The 18,787-nt window shown below is 37.3% G+C and overlaps 1 protein-coding gene across 3 annotated transcripts in view; it reads right to left on the reverse strand.

The window, feature by feature from the left end:
* Nucleotides 1-481: 481 nt before the first annotated feature.
* The window catches only part of ZFX (zinc finger protein X-linked), a 44,553-nt gene continuing 26,247 nt past the window's right edge, over nt 482-18,787 (reverse strand). For 2 of the 3 annotated variants that reach the window (XM_031445693.2, XM_064483319.1), the window contains exons 4-8: nt 6,901-7,050; nt 6,538-6,681; nt 6,012-6,164; nt 5,341-5,481; nt 482-4,490 (exon numbers count right to left, since the gene is read on the reverse strand). In XM_031445693.2, coding sequence (XP_031301553.1) covers nt 3,307-4,490; nt 5,341-5,481; nt 6,012-6,164; nt 6,538-6,681; nt 6,901-7,050 — 1,772 coding nt within the window. In that variant the 3' untranslated portion in view covers nt 482-3,306. The remainder of the gene's footprint in view (nt 4,491-5,340; nt 5,482-6,011; nt 6,165-6,537; nt 6,682-6,900; nt 7,051-18,787) is intronic. The other variant, XM_031445698.2, reaches the window with a different exon arrangement.

An 18,787-nucleotide genomic window follows, 5' to 3' on the forward strand; every position in this document is an offset into this window, starting at 1 on the left:
CATTTTCTTCTGACTCCTGCTAACTTTTAACTAACTTCTTTTTTCTAAAAATGACCATGATCATTCTCTAGTATCTGAGTGTCTATAGAAGCCCTCCAAACTGGGCACAGAGGGGTAACTCAAGGGGAGGGTTTCTGCTATGGAGGTGGGGACAATCCCACTGATTAAATGTGCTGTAGACTGATACTGAAATACACTTTTAAGTGCTCTCAAAAACCACTTTATGCATGGGAAATTTTATCTCAGGGGAATGAGAGATGCTAATAAAACAAATCCTTTATGAAGATAAAAGAAAAAATGAATTGCAAGGACATGCTCATCAAAGGACTCACCAATCACCTCTTAACTTCTCTAAAATGTTACTTGCAAATTCGCAGAACTGAAATATTAGTATTTAAATCCAGGTCACAAAATTCAAAGCCATCAAGCATTTTGCATTCCACTGCTGCATATAAGGAATTAAGAAATGGGGAAATGAAAATAATCCACTGCTTTTGATGTTTATTAGGTTTACAAAAACTGTACATTTTTTTTTCTTAAGAAAAACCATTAACTTAGTACTGGTATCAAATAGACTAAACATTAACAGGAAAATATTCTGATTTTTATTTTTGCACGTTATTCTCAAGTACACAATTACAATAATGTCACACATCCCTATATGATTTTCTTTTTATGTATTTTACTTTTTTTACAAAGTGTACAGAGGGAGGGACATACAATATTTAATAGGATATTTCTACAGAACAATAACTTATATTATGTCCTTGTAAAAATCTGTACCTCTTTAAAACATTTAACTGAAACATCCATTTTTTTTAGCTTTGCTAATCAAAATTGTTTTAAGAATTAAAACTAGGTTGTAACTAATGTCAGTACATAACAGTGACTACAACTTCATTTTCTCTTTATACAGACAAATACATTTTATCATATTCACTTGACCAAACCCTTAAATACCTTTTAAAGGTTTCAATATTGTGCTTTAAAAAGAAAAGAACTGTGTATGATTCCAGACTATGTAAGAGAAATATAAAGTGTGTAAAGTGTTGTGTTCTTTATCTTTCAGTTTATTTAAAAAAATATAGTTAAAGGACCAATTATTTATATTTTCTGTATTAACTTTTACAGGATGTTTTAAAATTAATAAATTTCCACTTTCATTTAAGTGTTTTCTTTTACATTATTTCTGGGAAAAATTAAAAATAAGGGAGATTTTAAAGGTTCTCACAAAAAAACAGACAGAGCGTTCAAGAAAAGTACTGCAGGGTAATGAATCACACAACTGTAAGTTACTTTAAAGAAAGAAAAAAAAAGCACATTATGGGGCCAAGAGGGCATAGGGGCTCCTATGCCGTGGCTTTGACTGGCATTCGGGTTGGAGTTCATACCAGCCTAAAGCACTTGATTTAGAGCTGGACTAAATCAATCTAGCACTTCAGAGGCTTGCCAAACACTAGACACTTCGACTTCTAACCCTATAAATAACTCTCGCCTACAAGTATCAATGGCAAAGAGAAAGATGAAAGGTAAAAACCCAATAGCACAAAGGCGATGGAGCACCATAATGAAGTGGCTAGGCAGCTAACCAGTGGGAAGAAAATTCCTGCCTCTCAATGATGTGCCAGATACTCATGCGCCAACAGCCAATTGGGGCCCCCAAAATGGTTTTCTGTTCTCCAACTTATCTTAACATAATCAAATTCTAATTAACCAAGTTCGTTTTTATGAATTTTTGATACTGATTTGGAACTATATGTTAAAAAATGTCAACTTTCAAAGAAAAACCAAACTGTGAAAGAGTAGGTGATGTTCCAAATAAGGCCTCAGATTTGTCTCATGCACTTAAAACACACCTTTATCTTCTAATCAAAGTCAACTTAAGCGTTAAGTTTTTTTAAAGTTTGCTGACTATAACTAAGAAATAACAGAGCAGGCTGGACTTGCCAAGTTTAAGTCGTAATTAGCACCCATTCTCTGGTCCACGGAGCTGCTGCTTCCTTTGTCCCCCCACAGTTGGTGACACAGAGTTCCCTCACGAGCTTCCCAGAGACAACTGACAAGAGTTAGGTCTGGATACTCATTAGCTTTTCAGAAAAATATAAAGGCATGGAGCTGAAGTTATATGAAAACATTCTATCTAGAAACATCTTAACTTCTATTTTTCAGTTACCAAAGATATTTAAAAGAAAATACCTTTACTCTTTAAAAATACTAGTGTCCTTATTTTCCTTCTAATTCTTCACCTGAGTAGTCTCTCTGAAGAGCATGATTAACAAAATGCTCTCTCATGCATCCCTGCATCTTTCATGTTATCGTAAATTTAATACTTCTCATTATAGATTTTAAACAACTACTACTTGGGGTTGTGTGTATAAATATGTAAAATAAGCAATACACACAGATACATGTTATATATATGTGCATATACATAATTCAGGGTACATTTACATATATAAAGTTGCAAAAGATCCTATGAGCCACGAATTACCTCTAGGAGATTCCAAATGCAGTCCTCAATAAGTCTCATTTGTAGCACACAACCATTCCAAGACAAAGCAGCACAGACAGAATAATCAAAATACAACAGGATCAAGCAAAATTGTTCAATAAAGTTTTCTAAAAGTTTGCTATGCTGACAACAGATGTAAATACTCCAAAGAAAGCCTCCCCAAAAGTATACTGCGTCTGAACAAAACGAAAAGTAACACGAACCCAGCCACTGCTCTTTACTCGGCGATGCCAGGGACACAAAAGCTCAAATGGAAACTTCCACTGTCATGTGGTCTGAAAATATTAAACAAGACAAGTAAATGAATTCTGTTAGGATAATTAGACCTGACCGTAAAAATCTCCCCATTTATGTTAGTAGATGTCTCTGACAATTTTATTGTGAGAAATTTATGGGAAAAGAGAGAGTCAACATGAGTACTTTCAGAGTTACCAATCTAAAGTTACCTTAACTTTAAGTTAAATGGTCTTAGAAGAGTACCAAAGGTAAGCACGGTAAATATTTAAATAAATATAAAACTTCTAAGATAGAAAAATTCAGTATAGAATCAGGGATTACTTTATTAAAAGCAACTTGCTTGTTGCCACTTTTCCCCATTTATTAAACAAACTGAATAGAATTCAGAACACACTATTGAACAAAATGTAAAAAAAAAAAGTCAACTAGAAGCAATAATTCTATTTGTACACAGCATAAATCAATATACAGTATCGTATGTGAACGAGACTGATTGGCTTTAAAATGAATTTTCTGCTTCAAGGCCAACATCTCTACAAACGTCTGTGTAAGTATCGTTAGGGCAGGCCAACTTCTTTATGATGTCGCATTATGTGCTGGTTCTTCTCTGAAGGTCTTCGGAACCCCTTCTTGCAGTACTCACAGCGGTGAGGGTAGTCTTTCGTATGAATGGAAATAACGTGCCGTTTAAAGCCTGAGGCATCTGTAGTGCTATACTCACAGTACTCACACTGATACACCTTCCTGCCACTGTGTGTCTTCATATGCTTTTTAAGCTCATTCTGTTGCCTAAATCCCTTTCTACATCTCTTACACCTGAACGGAAGATCTTTCGTGTGAACTGAGAGAATATGGCGACTTAGAACAAATGGATCTGCAATCTTAAAGTCACAATGTCTACACTGGTGCATTTTTTTACCCTTGTGGGCAGCCACATGTTTCTTGAGTTCAGAAGGCCTGTGAAAGCCTTTGTCACACATGTCACACTTATGGGGGTAGTCCTTCGTGTGAACTGAAATGATGTGTCGTTTCAGGTCGCTTGAGTTCGAGCTCTTGTGGTCGCAATGCAAACACTGGTGTGTTTTGCTTTCTTGGTGGATAAGAGCATGTTGCTGCACCTCTTTGGTATCGGAGAAAGTCAGAAGACAAATGTCACACTTGAATGGCATCTCTTTACTATGCTTAGTTTTTACGTGTGTTTTCAAGTTAGAAGAGTCTGCAGACCTGTATTCGCAGTACTGGCACTGGTACGGCTTCTCCCCGGTATGGATTCGCATGTGCTTTTTGAGCTCTGAGGGGTGTCGAAAACCTTTACCGCACTCCACGCATATATGAGGAAAGTTCTTGCTGTGGACCGCCAAGAGGTGGCGATTCAGTAACCCTTGTTCAGCGGTCTCGTATTCACAGAATTTACACTTGTGCATTTTGTTGGCTCCTTTTTCCTTATGCACCATTTTGTGAGTAAACAAAGCCCCAGCATGAGAGAAATGCTTCCCACACTCATCGCACTCGATGGCCTTCTCTGCCTTGCTGGTCAGCTTGTGGCTCTCCAGGTGGTTGTGTAAACTTATCTTCTTGTTGGTAGTGTAATCACAGTCAGTACAGCGGTACTTCTTCTTCGTAAGGTGTTCAGGATGGTTTTTCATGTGTCTTTTCAAAAAACCTCGTGACTTAAACTTTTTCCCACAAATCATGCAAGGATAGACAGTCAAGGGATGTCCATCAGGGCCAATAATTATTGCTAAGAAAGGAAAAGAGAGGAGCATGAGTGATCAAACCAAGTCCTGCTCTGGTTTCTTCAAGAATTTAGAAGTGTATGTTCCAAACATTACTGGGCAAACACTCCTATGTTAGGCTATCTTCTACTTAACATTCTTTTTACCGTTTTTCAACATAAGAGACACAGCAGCCTCATCATAAAGAGAACCTGGTCTGGAAATTTCATTCAGTATGACTGTACCAATCTCACTGCCTCCAGTTTAAAAATATAAAGAAATGAATAAATATGTAACTTCCGTCAACTAGTGACTAAAGCTGTAACAATTTAGAGACTGGTGGGAAATTATTGATAAAAATTAAGTTTCATAGTCATAACTTCTGCTTTGGTGATTCTAACAACATAATTTATATCAATTAAAGCTTAAATACACCTGTAAAATTTTAATATGCAAATCAGCATACAAGAATAGACAGGAATGTCACATGAACTGAAGTACTTGTCCTGCTGCTCTTTAAATTATTCCTGCTCTATGCTGACATAATCATATTCTTTAAATATATTAACTTAGTTTTTCTAAAAAAGTCAATGCTTGCAACATATTTGAGGGATTTCTTTTCATTTCCACATAAAAATCACCCAAGTTTTGAATTTTTTCATCCATGTTCAGTCCATTCCCTGTTTTCTTTTTTAACCAAGGAAATCATTCATGAATATCACTTAATTCTTAAAATTATATTTTCACGTTCAATACACAAAAGCTCTATGTGGTCTAGCAGCTAAAATGCCATCACAACACCTTTGTGGATACATACTAGAGTTTCATCTGAGAGCTCGCAAAGCACGCTGCGCTGTGGAACTCGTGTGCCCTCACCTGTTTGGTACTGCCTGGAATCAGGTCTTCTCCTTTTCTTTGGTTTTTGTTTAGCCAGTCTGCCGAGCCCAGCAGACTCATCTATGTGCAAGAGGGCACTTGCAGTGCCATTCCGGTTTTCAATTCCATCAGAATTATTACCTAACAATGCGCATTAAAAAACAAAATTATACAGTATTATAAATTATAAAGAATTAGGGACTCTTTATTAACTACAACAACGAAAGTAAGCCATGATACTCATGAATGACAGAGATTCCCCATTCTAGGTAATGGGTTTTACGACCACTTATTATATCAAGACCGTAGGAAATGCCTAGCTTCCAAATCTAAAAAAAATGTCAGCATTTTGCCCCATGGACTCCCTTGTTGTCTCCCAAAATTGTAAAGTCATTGGCCACATATAATCAAGATGAAAAGTTTCAGCTTGAAAGCCTGTGTACTTCTTGCAGTACTTCCTTCTACGTAATATACACATGAAGGAAATTCCTGTTAAAAATAAAGACAAAAAGTAGACTTTATAATCTTCCTCTACTCTTGTTCAAATCAAATAACCCTCACAGGGTACTGGTATTTCAGATTTGTGAAACCTAAGACCACAGAAACCATTTTTCAGCTATGAACTCACGTTCAAGGACCACGTCAGTGCCAAGAGCCGCTATGTGACTTACCGTAAGCTGCTGCCCATGCTATTGGCATGAAGGTTTTGATTTCATTGTCATCGATTTGCTGTTCATGTGCAGCAGCTGCTGCCGCTGCTGCAGCAGCGTCTTCCTCTCCTACAATCACTTCCATATAAACTTCATCAGCGATTTCAGCAACATCTAAGTGGAAAATTACAGAAACTTATGTGACCAGGTTTACAGAGATCCCAGGAAAGACAGTTTCATTTGAATTCAGTTAACAGACAAGAAGGTTCAAGTGCTATATACCTAGGACACAACTTTCGTGTAGTGAGCACTCAATAGGTATTTGCTGAATGAGTCATACATTTCTTGGCTTTCACCATAATTTGTTTTTAAAGCAACATTCTAAGCATACCTAACAAGTCATTGATGTTTCCTATGAAATATGGCAGCATAATAATCTCTACAATAATGTTACTCTGTTTCCTTCAAATACTGGCCATATTTTTAAAAAATAAGTAAGAGCTATAGGTACACAAAATTCTCTCCCACAGAAAGGCCACCTACTTACTTAAATCTTCATCTTCTTGCTGAGAGTCGTTGACGGTCATATAAACCATCTTTTCCCTTGGCACACGAAGACTGCTATTCTGATCAAGTAGTTCAACTCCATGATCATTCTCAGGTTCACTCTCCACAATGTCTACAGTGCCACCTATCAGGAAAGATGACAACTCGAAGAATTTATGTGAAAACTTCATTTCTACCTGTTTCACTTACTGCATTTCACACACATTTCTACTGCTACATTGGAACCCTCGCTTAAAAGCTATCTTCAGAAAAGATTTTAAATAGTCTCAGTCTACACCACCAAAAAGTAATCAGGTTGAAGTGTTTGATCAGGATGAATAATATGCTGAAGATTTCCTCTTACCTAAGTCATCCTCCCCAGGGTCAGCTTTAAAAATGTACACCTTGATGACTTCAGGGCAAGTGCCATCCACTTTACAAGGATCAATTTCCGACTCTGCGTCCATGGTCATTCCAGAGGAACCATCATGTTCTATTTTGCCAGCATCATCCACTGAAAAGGCAGGAAACACATTACAAATAATAATAGTAGATTTTTAAATAAATAAAATGTTACCATTTTCAAAAAGCCCTTTTTTACAAATATAATCTCTAACTTGATTCACATAAAACTGGATGACTTTACATAAACAATGAGACACGCAGGGCACGGTGGGAAATGTGGCTGACTGCTACGCTAAAGCCAGGTCATGGAGGGCTTTGTGCAACCAGACAGAGGGGCTCAGACTTGACCCTGGTAGACAGGAGGTTTCTCAGTCTGGTCAGGTGTCAAAATCTCTTATGGAACTTAAAAACACAGGCCCCAGACAAGCAGCTCTACAGGATCAGAATCTGTAGGGGTAGGGCCTGATAGACAGATTTAGAGGTACCCTGCCCTAGGGATTCTAATCAGAGGTTTGAGAACCTCTGCTGCAGGTGGTAGGCGCCTGTTAAGCAGGGCAGTGACAAGGTCAGGTTGCCATTTTCGCTCCACCATGCTGGCCCTGAAAAAGGTGGACTCAAAGGGATCAAGACATAAAGCACAGATACCACTCTTCAGTCTATTACAATTATGTAGGTGACAAATGACAAGGTCTTCTATCAAGACAGACGTAGTATGGATGGAGAAGAGGGTCAGACTTCAGTCCCATTTTAAGACTGATGTGGTAGAACCTGGTGCTCAATTGAAAACTGAACATGACAAAGATAATCATGGGATTTCTGATATAATGACTGAATAATTGGAGGAAGAAACGGTAGGAAATTAGGAAAAGGAACACTTCTGATAATTAATTTAAGGTCCAAGAGGGTAACATCCCTAAAAGCTTCAGACTCAGTGGCTGTTCCTATGCCTCTATACTCACAGCACCTTTTGCTTCTCTCAGAGTATAGGATTCATTGTATTGTCACTATCTGGGGTTTTTTTTGCCCCATCTTTCCCACTGATAAAGCAGAATCTGTATTTTTATTATTCAGTCTTCTAAGACAAGAGTCTGGTTGACAGCAGATGCTCAGAACACTGATGAATCAATGATTCAAGGAATGACTGAGATGTGGCGTCCATTGCTGGATATTCAAATCTGAAAGCTAAGGGCTGACCCACAGATTTGGGTGCCATCAGCTCTGTGTTAACTAAGCCTTGAGATGACAGTGAGAACCTACAGTGTGAGCAAACAGTAGGCTGAGGATATCCTGGGGAATGTCCTAACTTAAGGGAGGGACAAGAAGAAGAGTTCACCAAGGAACCTGGGAAGGGAAAGTTAGGTTGGTGGAAGGTCATGAAGGAAGCTAGGGAGTGAAAAGTTCCAAGAATCCTAGTAAGGCCAGTGGCAATAATGCAGCACGCACAAAAGTCAAGAAGGAATGTCTGCACTTACTAGAGCAACCCGGAAGCCACCGATGTTCCCGGGGAAGAGTAGTGTAGTGAAGGCTATATGGGGTCAGGTTACCGTCGAGTTGAGGATTCAATAGAAGGTGTAAAATTCTTCAAAAAGTCCAATTTAAAAATGGAGCATAAAGGGGTAGTAACTAAAATGGGTTGCAGAGTCAAGGACTTTTCTGTTTACTTGATAAAAACATTTGTGCACACTTGGTCTGTGAGAGAAAATATAATAGAAAGTGAGAGGCTGAAGCCAGAGGACCTGGTGAAATTCTGGGACCAAGATCTCAGAAGAAGAGAGAGATGAAACCAGGCATAAAGATGAAGGAATTTTCTATAAAACGGGGGAGCAATATGCCATCCTTCTGAGATCTAAGGAGGTAAATATGGATAAGAACGCAGCTTATGCTGTGTTTAGAGGGGGAAGATTGTAATGGCAGAAGAGTTGAAGGAGTACATGGCCGGCGGCTTCAACTGTGGACATGAAGTAGGACGTGAGCACTGTGGTTACCAGGAAGAGAATGGTGAATGGGTTAAGAGCTTGAGAAGCTAGAGACAATGAGCTGATCAAGGACAAGCTTAACGATATGAAGGTGCTAGCTGGTTAAACTCTATGTGGTTTCAAAAAGAAAAAGAAAAACAAAAACAAAAACAGAGAGGTTTCCTGAACTCTGAACCTAACTACCTAAATTCAAGTATTTTGACTCTGCTTTATACAAATGGTTTGTAGAGGAAAAGAATCGGCATTATGTCCTTATTTCTGGTCTGACATGTACTTACCCTTTTTTTCAAAGCTAAATACTTTTATGACAGACCAAGCTGACTGAGTCACTTATTTTCTTAAAGGTGGCTCTGGAATTTCAAACTGAGATAGCATTAGAAGGCTGTAGATCTCACCAAACTAGAAGGAGAGTTCTGAATAAATCAGTACATCTTCAGAGAACTGATCTCAGAACAGTTTGATACTGTTGATGAAGCTTGGCCTCTTTGGGCAAGGTTTGTCAAAATGGATTCTAACAGGTACTGGAAAATCAAATGTCCTTGTGTTTACAAAGAACAAGGTCAGGCTAGCTGTTTTTGCATATGTTAGCTTGTTGTACTCGTAAGATAAAACCTTTTCATGACCAGAAAATCTAATCATTTTGGAGCTTGCAAAATGTCATGCACTTACCAGTAACTTAAGAGTAAAAGACCTTTATTTGCTTTCATAAATGTGTGGGAAACACATCTGAAATATACAGGATTACCTGAGTCGAGCAAAGTTATTCTATTATTAGACAAAAGTAGAATTCACCTTCAGATTTTCACCTTGAGAATTTGTCCTACTAACTCAATCTACGAAATTATTCCAAATATGAAATACTATAGAAGTGATTTGTTACTCACACACACACACACACATACCACTTTGATGGTCCTGTTAAGTACTAAAAATTTCACTGTGATTTTAAAGATACCATTAAAAATGAATTTCTAAAAACAGACAAAGAAGGCTTCGATAAAACTGAGTCATCATACATGATTTCTGCATGAGTGCCTTCTGCTGTTGTAATGAAGAACTAGAGCTTTAGAATAAGGCCTCTCCAAAATAGAAGAGTGTAATTTCTGGAAATTAAGAACACTTCTATTAATAACTACTATTTGCATGGCATTTTGCAATTTCCTTAGCATTTCTCTGTACTTTTATTTCATTTGATTCTCACACCTTTTCCAGATAAAGACAGGAAAGCTCTGAGATGATATGTGATTTGCCAGTTGGTATAATAAGTGAGGAGTAGGAGAGTTAGGAGGTGCCTGTCTTTAAAACCCAGACTTTCACTTTCATCTTCTGATTTTTTAAAGAACTGTATGTTCATTGGATAAAATTTAGTATTAAAAAGAAAATCACAAATAGTCCCACTAACCAAAGATTGCATCATTTGTTAGTAAATTTCCTTCCCAGTTTTTTCTTTTCTTTTTTTTTAAATAAAATTGGCATCATATTTCCTCAAGCCTTATAGTAATAATCTTTAGGGGGTGGGTATGCTCAGCAGTAGAGCACAAGTATAGCAGACACGAGGTCCCTGGTTCAATCAATCCCCAGTACCTCCATTAAAAAGATAATAATAATAACCTTTTCATCTCATCCTGTGTTCTAAACTTTAAAACTGAAGAAAAATTTGACTATCAGTGATCTCACTAACAACAGCAAAACTGTAGCAAAATACAGGCATACTTTATACTGCTCAAGGGAGCTTCAGTGAAATCCCTCGAAGGCCAAGGTGGACCTTCTCTACTAACTTTCCCCTCCTACTTTCCACATTCTCCTCTCTCCTCAAATCCCTATTATCACCTCACCTTCTCACTCTCAGTTGATCATCTTCTGTCTTACTTCACGGAGATTAAACAATCAGAAGAGAAGACCCGCTGTCTGCCACACCTACCCACTGACCAGCAACTAAACCCAGCTTGTTACCACAGACAACCCACCTGTGTTCCTAGCTAAAGCCCGCCCCTTCTTTCTTGTTCCAGCACCTCTGCTGCCCTCTCTTCCCCTAGATCCTCTACTAGATCATTTTCTTTCCTTTTTTTTGGGGGGGGTGGGGGGAGGTGATTCAGTTTATTTAATTTAATTATTCTTAGAGGAGGTACTGAGGATTGAACCCAGAACCTCATGCACGCTAAGCATGCACTCTACCACTGAGCTATACCCTATACTTCGCCCTACTAGATTATTTTCACCAGCATACAAACAAGCTATTCTTTCTTCCCCTTTGAAAAACAAAAACTCTTCATCTCCTTTCTCTGCCACCTTCATTTCTCCACCTCCTGTCATTCTATATCCTCTAAATTCACTTCAGTCAGGCCCATGACATCCCCAAAACTGTTCATCAAGGTTGCCTGTTCTCAGCCCTCATCTGACTTGCCTTGGCAGCACTCTCCTGTGATTCACTCTCTTCACTTGGCTTCCAGAACACAGGCTCTTGGTGTTCTCCTTCCTCACTGGCCATGCCTCCTCAGTCCTTTGCAGGAACCTTCTCTTACTTCTTAATGTTGCAAACGCCACGGCCTAGTCCTTGGTCTCGGTTTATCTACAATCCCTCCTTTGATGATGTCATTCGGCCTTATAGCTTAAATTTCATCTATATGCCAACAACTCTCAATTTTGCATCTCTACTCTAGGCCTTTTTCCCAAAACTCTGACCACATTTCTAACCCCAAATCCTCCTTATACTCCTTTTTACCTCCCCAAACATGTATCACTTATTTATTTATGTCTGTGTAACTCTGCTAGAATACAGTCTCCAAAAGGGAAAGGCACTGTCCTCTGTTTTGTTGACTGATGTATCCCAGGTACCTACAATACTGCCTGACATATAATAAGCACAAGACATTCATTTGTTAAATATACAAATACCGATCTTCAAGTAAATGTTAGTCGTTATGGCATCAGTTCATAACCCACTAAAGAAAAAATGTAAGAACATTAAGAGTCATATTTTGCTTATAATACATGAATCAATTTTAAAGCCAGTATCTACTATCACCTTACTATGAAAGATGTAAAAATTAAGACATTTACACACCTCCCCTTCCCAAATATTTTGTTAGTTTTATATTAAGTGAATCCAGTACTCATTACCAATGCTTTTATCAGAGTCTCTCCATTCTAGAGTTCTTTCTACTGATTGACCTTTCAGTTTGCTAGATTCATTACCAAATAGGACTGTCAAGAAGGGCTAATGGGTGTTATAGCCCCTAAGTTCCCAAATACCTGAAAATGTCAGGCCATGGCCTTTACTTGAATGACAAATTGGCTTGGTATAATATTCGTAGGTTACATTTTCTCAGAACTTTGTAGGCATTGTTCCACAGTCTTCTACCACTATTTCTGTGTGGATGTCCCTATAATTCTTTATCCTTAAAGTTCACTAAACATCACTGTGATTATGACTTAGTTGTTTTTATCACTCTGTCAATTTCTTGAAATAAGAAAGATTCAATTGAAGATTCCAATTTTTATTTCAGAAAAACTCCTCCCATTCTATTTTCTAGCTCACTGGTTTTATTCACTTTTTCTGGAATTTCACTTTTGTGCATTTGTCTCCTTTATCTGTCTCCCATGTCTATCCATCTTCTCCATGATCATTTTTGTAACTTTTATTTTTATCCATTTCATTTATACATTTTTGTGATTTCCTAAAGCCAATTCCCTCTGCACCTGGTTATATACTGAAGCATATTTATTCTTATAGCTGCTTCTATAGTGGCTTTTATCTTGATCACGTTTCCACTTTTCTCTACAACTTCTCTTTGAATTCTGTCAGCCTACTTTCTATCTGCCTCTGTTGTCCTATAATATATTTTCTGAACCTCTGTAACTCTTCTGTGAGTTTTAAGAGATCATATTGTTAGCAATGTTCTACCAAGAGACCTTTCTGTGATGATGGCACCGTCCCATATATCTGCACTAGCCACATGTGACTGCTCAGCACTTGAAACGTGGTTGGTGCAATTTAGAAACTATATACTTGATTTTACTTAACTTTAACTCATTTAAACTTAAATTTAACTAGCCACATGTGGCTAATGACTACATCCATGAAAACAAAACACATGAAAAAAGACCCACACCTCACTACACACAACCCTATGATATTTCAGACCAATAGAGATAAAGAGATCTTTAAAGCTTTCAGAAGAAAAAGAAACATCTGCAAAGAACTGAGAATCAAAATATCAACAGGCTTCTAAACTATAACAAACGCTTGATGACAATGAAACACGCCATAACAAATTCTCAGGGAAAATTCATTTCACCCTAGACTTCTGTACCTAACCAACTTATCAATCAAGTTTAAGGGCAGAATAAAAATATTCCTAGTATATACAAATCCACACTGCTTAGAAAGTTTTCAATATGTGGGCCAGTAAAGTAACAGAGTAAATCAAAGAAGAAGGTGACATGGGCTCCAGAAAACAATGGACCGGCCTCAGGAAATGAGAGAAGGAAATTTTTGGAAAAATATCTGTATGACAGTAAGCCTAAAAAGGAACTAATCCAGAATGGATCAAAAAGATAAAAGCTTCAAGAGGAGAGTCACTGGGAAAAGAATAACTCAGAGAAAAACTTAACTGGATAGAGAAATGAGTCAAATTTGAGACTCTATTTATTCGAAGGTACAAACAATTAAGGAAAACCCATTCTATGAGGACAGAATCAGTCTCAAAGTCTAATTAAGCCTGAAGTCTATAAACCTATGACCAGCACGCACAAGGAAGACATGGATTCAGTCACTAAATCCCAGCCTTCCAGAACTGGAAGCTACCTCACAGACCTTGAAACAAGTTAATCTGAAAGAAAAATAAAGATGATTTTATGGGCTAAATAAGTTACTTCAAGGGACAATCTGAATACACATCTTTTTAAAATGTTTAACAAGATTCCCAGGTTGTAAATAAGACTGATGTCAAGGAGGGACACTAGGCCTTTTCACAAAACAGTACCTCAGTATTGCTGCTAAAGAGAGAATTTGATCTCTGAACCAGGTGCCTACGTTAACTTACTCTGATAAGTTCAACAGTCATCTTACTACTTAATCACTTCAACTTTTTTAACCTCTAAACCCAAAATCCAGTCAAAAGAAAAACTACAGAATAAAAACTCAGTGTTATTCAACATCCTAACGGTTCCTGTGTGGGTGACTGGTATTTAATAGTGAAGATACCATGGATGAGTAGTGCCCCCTAAAAGGATACCTAAGCTCAAGACCATTTATTATGTTCCAGACACTATGGTAGGTGGTTTCCCAATATTTTATCATGAAATCAATGACAACCACTCCACAACTTAGGTGTTTTAAGTTCATTTTACAGATGTGAAACTGGGGCACCTAAAAGACTGAGTAACTTGCAAGAAGCATTCTGCTGGGGCAGATATTCTAGTAGATAAATTAAAAGTGCACTTTCAGACCTCCCTCTCTTACCTTCCTCCTCAGGAACCCTCTTTCTGGGGCTAAACCTTATTTTTATTATATAGCCTATAAAAGATTTCAAAGAATTGGTAAAATCTGATCTTTAATTCTTAAAACTTTCCTAGAGAGGTTAAAAGGCTTAATAAAATTAGCCTCGTTCTATAGACAGGGAATTAAAGGATCAGAGCCATTCAAGTGCCTATCCTAAGTTATAGTGATCTCCAACAGGGCGTCACAGATAATAATTAATGAAAAATATTTGCAAAATTGCCCTGAACTGGTTTAAAACATAGTTAACTGAACCTAGTTAACCAAGAATTGATTTCTTAACAATTTCAGGGGGGAAAAGGAATGACTATCAGAACTCCACCCTCTGCCTGCCTTTACCCAAGGCTGTCCCTTCCTGATGGAACAGGAAGGTCTTAAGCAAAGCCAGTACAGTGTTAGTCTTGCTAGCCCAGTGGATGCCACCGACACAGAGACTCAGCATGGATGACAACAATGGCTAGCAGTTACTGACAGGCACGCTCTGTGCTGGATGCCTGGGGCATCTCTAATTCTCACAACTATGCTGTAGGTCAGGTAGTATTACTGCCTTTTCACAAATAAGGAAACTAATGCCGAAGTGAAGTCAGTAATTTGCTCAAATTCATACAGCTAGTGGGCAGCAGGGCTGGCATCCAAATGGAAGGCTGGCTGACTCTAAGCCACAGGCGCTATTTCCATATACCGAGTTGTTTCTCTAAGATTCTGAGGAGAGGCATGTTCTCTCTCTCCCTCCTACCCCTGGCCCAACTCCCATTATCGCACCAAGTAATCAGAGACCTGTTCAAAGGGCAAGCTGTCAGACAATTTTGTCTCCGTCTCAAGCAGATAAACAGTCAATATGAGTCACAAGGCCAACCTGAAGCTCCAACTACTTATAAGACTTTCAAAATGTAGACCTTTTATCCCAATCGTGTTTGTGGTGGGGAGAGGGGAGAACTGCAACATCTTTATCTTATCTGAGCACTTTTTTCTTAGTATAAATCTGACATCCAGCCTGAATATTAAACTGAAAACTCTTAATTCATTCATTTTAGTGATTTCTATATAAATTTCAGAACACCTACAGTAAAGACAATAATTTTAGATGAGTCGACAGAAATTTTTCTGAATTTTATCAGAACTAGACATCTTCTCTAAAATACTCTTAGTTCAATAAATAAGACTTTTCTCACATTTCAGAAATATTCCCTTGTGGACATGTGTTTTTTTAAAATCTAAACTTCTATTGTGATTTATCAAATGGTTTAAGAAAGAAAACTGATAGAGCACATATATGAAAATAATGGTAAGATACATACACATATAACAATCAGCCTATAGAATAAAGGAATAAACAAACATTTCACCATGTCTCCTGTGCTAATAGCCCCTAGAATCAATAAATAAGTCATTAGATTGTACTGATCCTCAGTTTATGCAATAAACATTTGATGGTTTGAATTTATTTATTCATTCATTCACCAAACAACTTTTTATTGGATGTCTGCACTATGACCAAAGTTGTGCTTAATTAGGAGCTAACTAATAACATCAGACCAACAGCTCAAAACCCCTGAACTAAAAGGCCAGGGCCACCACACTCATCCGCAGGGTGCCCTTTACACAGCTGCTGTACAGCGGACAGCTGCAGGCAGCAACCCTGCACACAGGCCTTCAGCTTGCCTAAATGTGCTCTGCCTCCAGTAACGGTCATGCCATCTGCCCAGTTGCACAAGCCAGAAGCCAGACAGGGAGCTTCAACCACACCCTCTCCCTCAACTCTAAATTTAATCCAAATTCTACTTCCTAAGCACGTCACGAAGCAGTTTCTGCCAAACTCTACTGAGAGAACCTTATTTCAAACTATCATCTGTTTCTTACCTGGACTACTACTACCTCCTGCCAAAGTGTATCTTTTGTTTCTGATTTTACTCTTTTCTTGTCTGCTCTCAACATTGCGATTAAAGTTACCTTTCCAAATTGTGAATCTAAACATGTTAGTATTAATCTGTTTACAACCCTGTAACTCCCCACATCAAAAAAGCAAAGCAGGCTTCTTAGTATATTTAAGAGCCTTTAGGATTTGTGCCCTTGCCTCCATTTGCCTCATGGAAGACATTATTTGCAACTCAAAGACAAAGTCTCTGAGCACTCAAAGATCTTTCACACCTCCCCACCTTTAATACGCTCTCCCCTCTACTATTCTGCCCTCCTCGGCCACCCAGTGAGCATTTTATTCATCCCTCAAATTAAGTTCACTTGAAATTATTTTTTAAAGATGTGATAATGGTATTACTGTTTCTTTTAAATCCTTGTCTTTGAGAAATATATAATGAAATACCTATGAGTGAAATGATATGTAGAATTTGCTTCAAAACAATACTGGAAGGAAGGAAATGCACAGAGATGGAATAAATATAATTATGTCTAAAAAAGTTCAGTTATGTCTTCAACCACGTTTCCACAGAACTCTGGCTTATAAAACTTTTGTAGCATTTAGCTCACTCAAGTGTACCCAAAATTTGCCAACATTTTCCCCTTTAGTGCTTCCAAATCCTTTGCACATCCAGTTATATATCTTTTCAAACTTGACCATAATTACCAGTTTCTGTTTGTCTTCTCTCCAGGACTGCGAACTCTAAAAAACCAGAGACTTTACTGTTTATCTCTAATAGCTAGCAAGATTCCTAGTTTATTGTGGTTTATCAATAAATGGTTTTAAGTGAATGAAGACACAAGAAAAGTAAACATGGGCAAGAAAAAAAAATAGTTTATATACAATTCCTTTTTCTCATGTAAGCATAATTTTTTTTTTTAAATAACATTTTTAACGTAGAAAAACAATGGAACAGGGTTTGGAGGCTGTCTGGGCGGACTGTGCTATCATTGGTAAACTAAGAAAATGTTTAAGCCTCCTCTAAATTATTTCCTAATGTTGAAATTGAGTATTCAGTAATATTGTAAATTTTAGTAAAACACCAGAATTCTATTTGCCTCCTCCATCCACAATAAGCACTATTTATCCCAAACTCTACTGCTCTATAGTATTAACTTTATATACGAATACACACATAACACAAAGAAAGGCAATATGAGAGTAGAAAGTAAACACTTTGGAATGAAACACACTTGATTCCAAACATTTACCCTAATGCTAGCTGGATGTGTAACTTTGGCCAAGTTACATAAACTGAGCCTCAGTTACCCAATCTGTAAAACGATGATAACACCAACATTACAAGGTAGCGGTAAGGAACATAATATATTAAGCTCAGACACACATATTATTTATTAAGGTTTACTATTACCTATTTTTACTGTTATCAACTTGCTACAAATCTCCAACTAAATAATCTTTCTTGGGATAAAAAAGCCTAAGTTTAAAAAAAACGTTTAAATTGTCCACACTGACAATTTTAAAAAATCAAACCACAAAAAAATACAACCCTAAACATTTTTCCCCCCAAAAGGAAACTTTATTAACAACAAACCTCACCAAACAAACTTAATTATATCTCCTGATGGAAATGCCAAGTGACTCAAGGGTCATTAGAGATGGGTTTCATGGGTCTGATGAGTCTGAAAGCAATTTGCACACATTAGCACCTGAACTCTTTCTCGAAATATTAATTCAAATGGACTTAAACTGTATCTATATCTATATCTATATCTATATATGCCACCAGACCAAAGGAGTTTAATAAGCATTAGTTAAAAACTAACCAATGTAACGATGTATTAACATCTGGCTTTTATAAAAAGCAGTTGCATACTGTAAAATAATATTTTGAATACAATCTTATCATAGTGAAAAAGTCTTTGGCCTTAGAATATAAAAACAACCAAATGGAGAGAACACAGCTGTGTTATTACTCCCCACTCACTGTCACCGAAGAGTTTTATTAACGGTCTCCACAAAGCAAAATTTCCAGTTGTATAATAAACATGTTAAAAATGGTGACATACTTTCACTTAACCCCAACTAGTTTAAAAGGTTCTAAGCTCAAATTATTTGCTTTAATTTTTTTAATTTGTCTCTTTTAAAGCTGCTTAAAATAACTGAAAGCACATATTTTATTAAAATGTGTATTAGAAATGAAGAATCATATCAGTTTACATTAGAAGAGAGACTCTAGCCAAGTGTTCGGGTTTTGGCAGGAGGGACCCCATGCTCCACAGGCCTATTAGTTGTTTCCCTTAATGTTACTATAAAAGGCAGGTACACATACTCAAGTACCCTTGTTTTCCATAAGAATGCATTATGTTGTCATCACTTATTAATTTTGCTAAACCTTTAAAAGTTGAATTATGTATTTTTGCCTGGACTTTAAAATTTAGACTTTAATATTTAGGGTAGTAAATTTTACAAATTCACTGCCCACTCCTGACAG

The sequence above is a fragment of the Camelus dromedarius genome, chromosome X (genome assembly GCF_036321535.1).
Source record: "Camelus dromedarius isolate mCamDro1 chromosome X, mCamDro1.pat, whole genome shotgun sequence".
NCBI lineage: Eukaryota > Metazoa > Chordata > Mammalia > Artiodactyla > Camelidae > Camelus > Camelus dromedarius.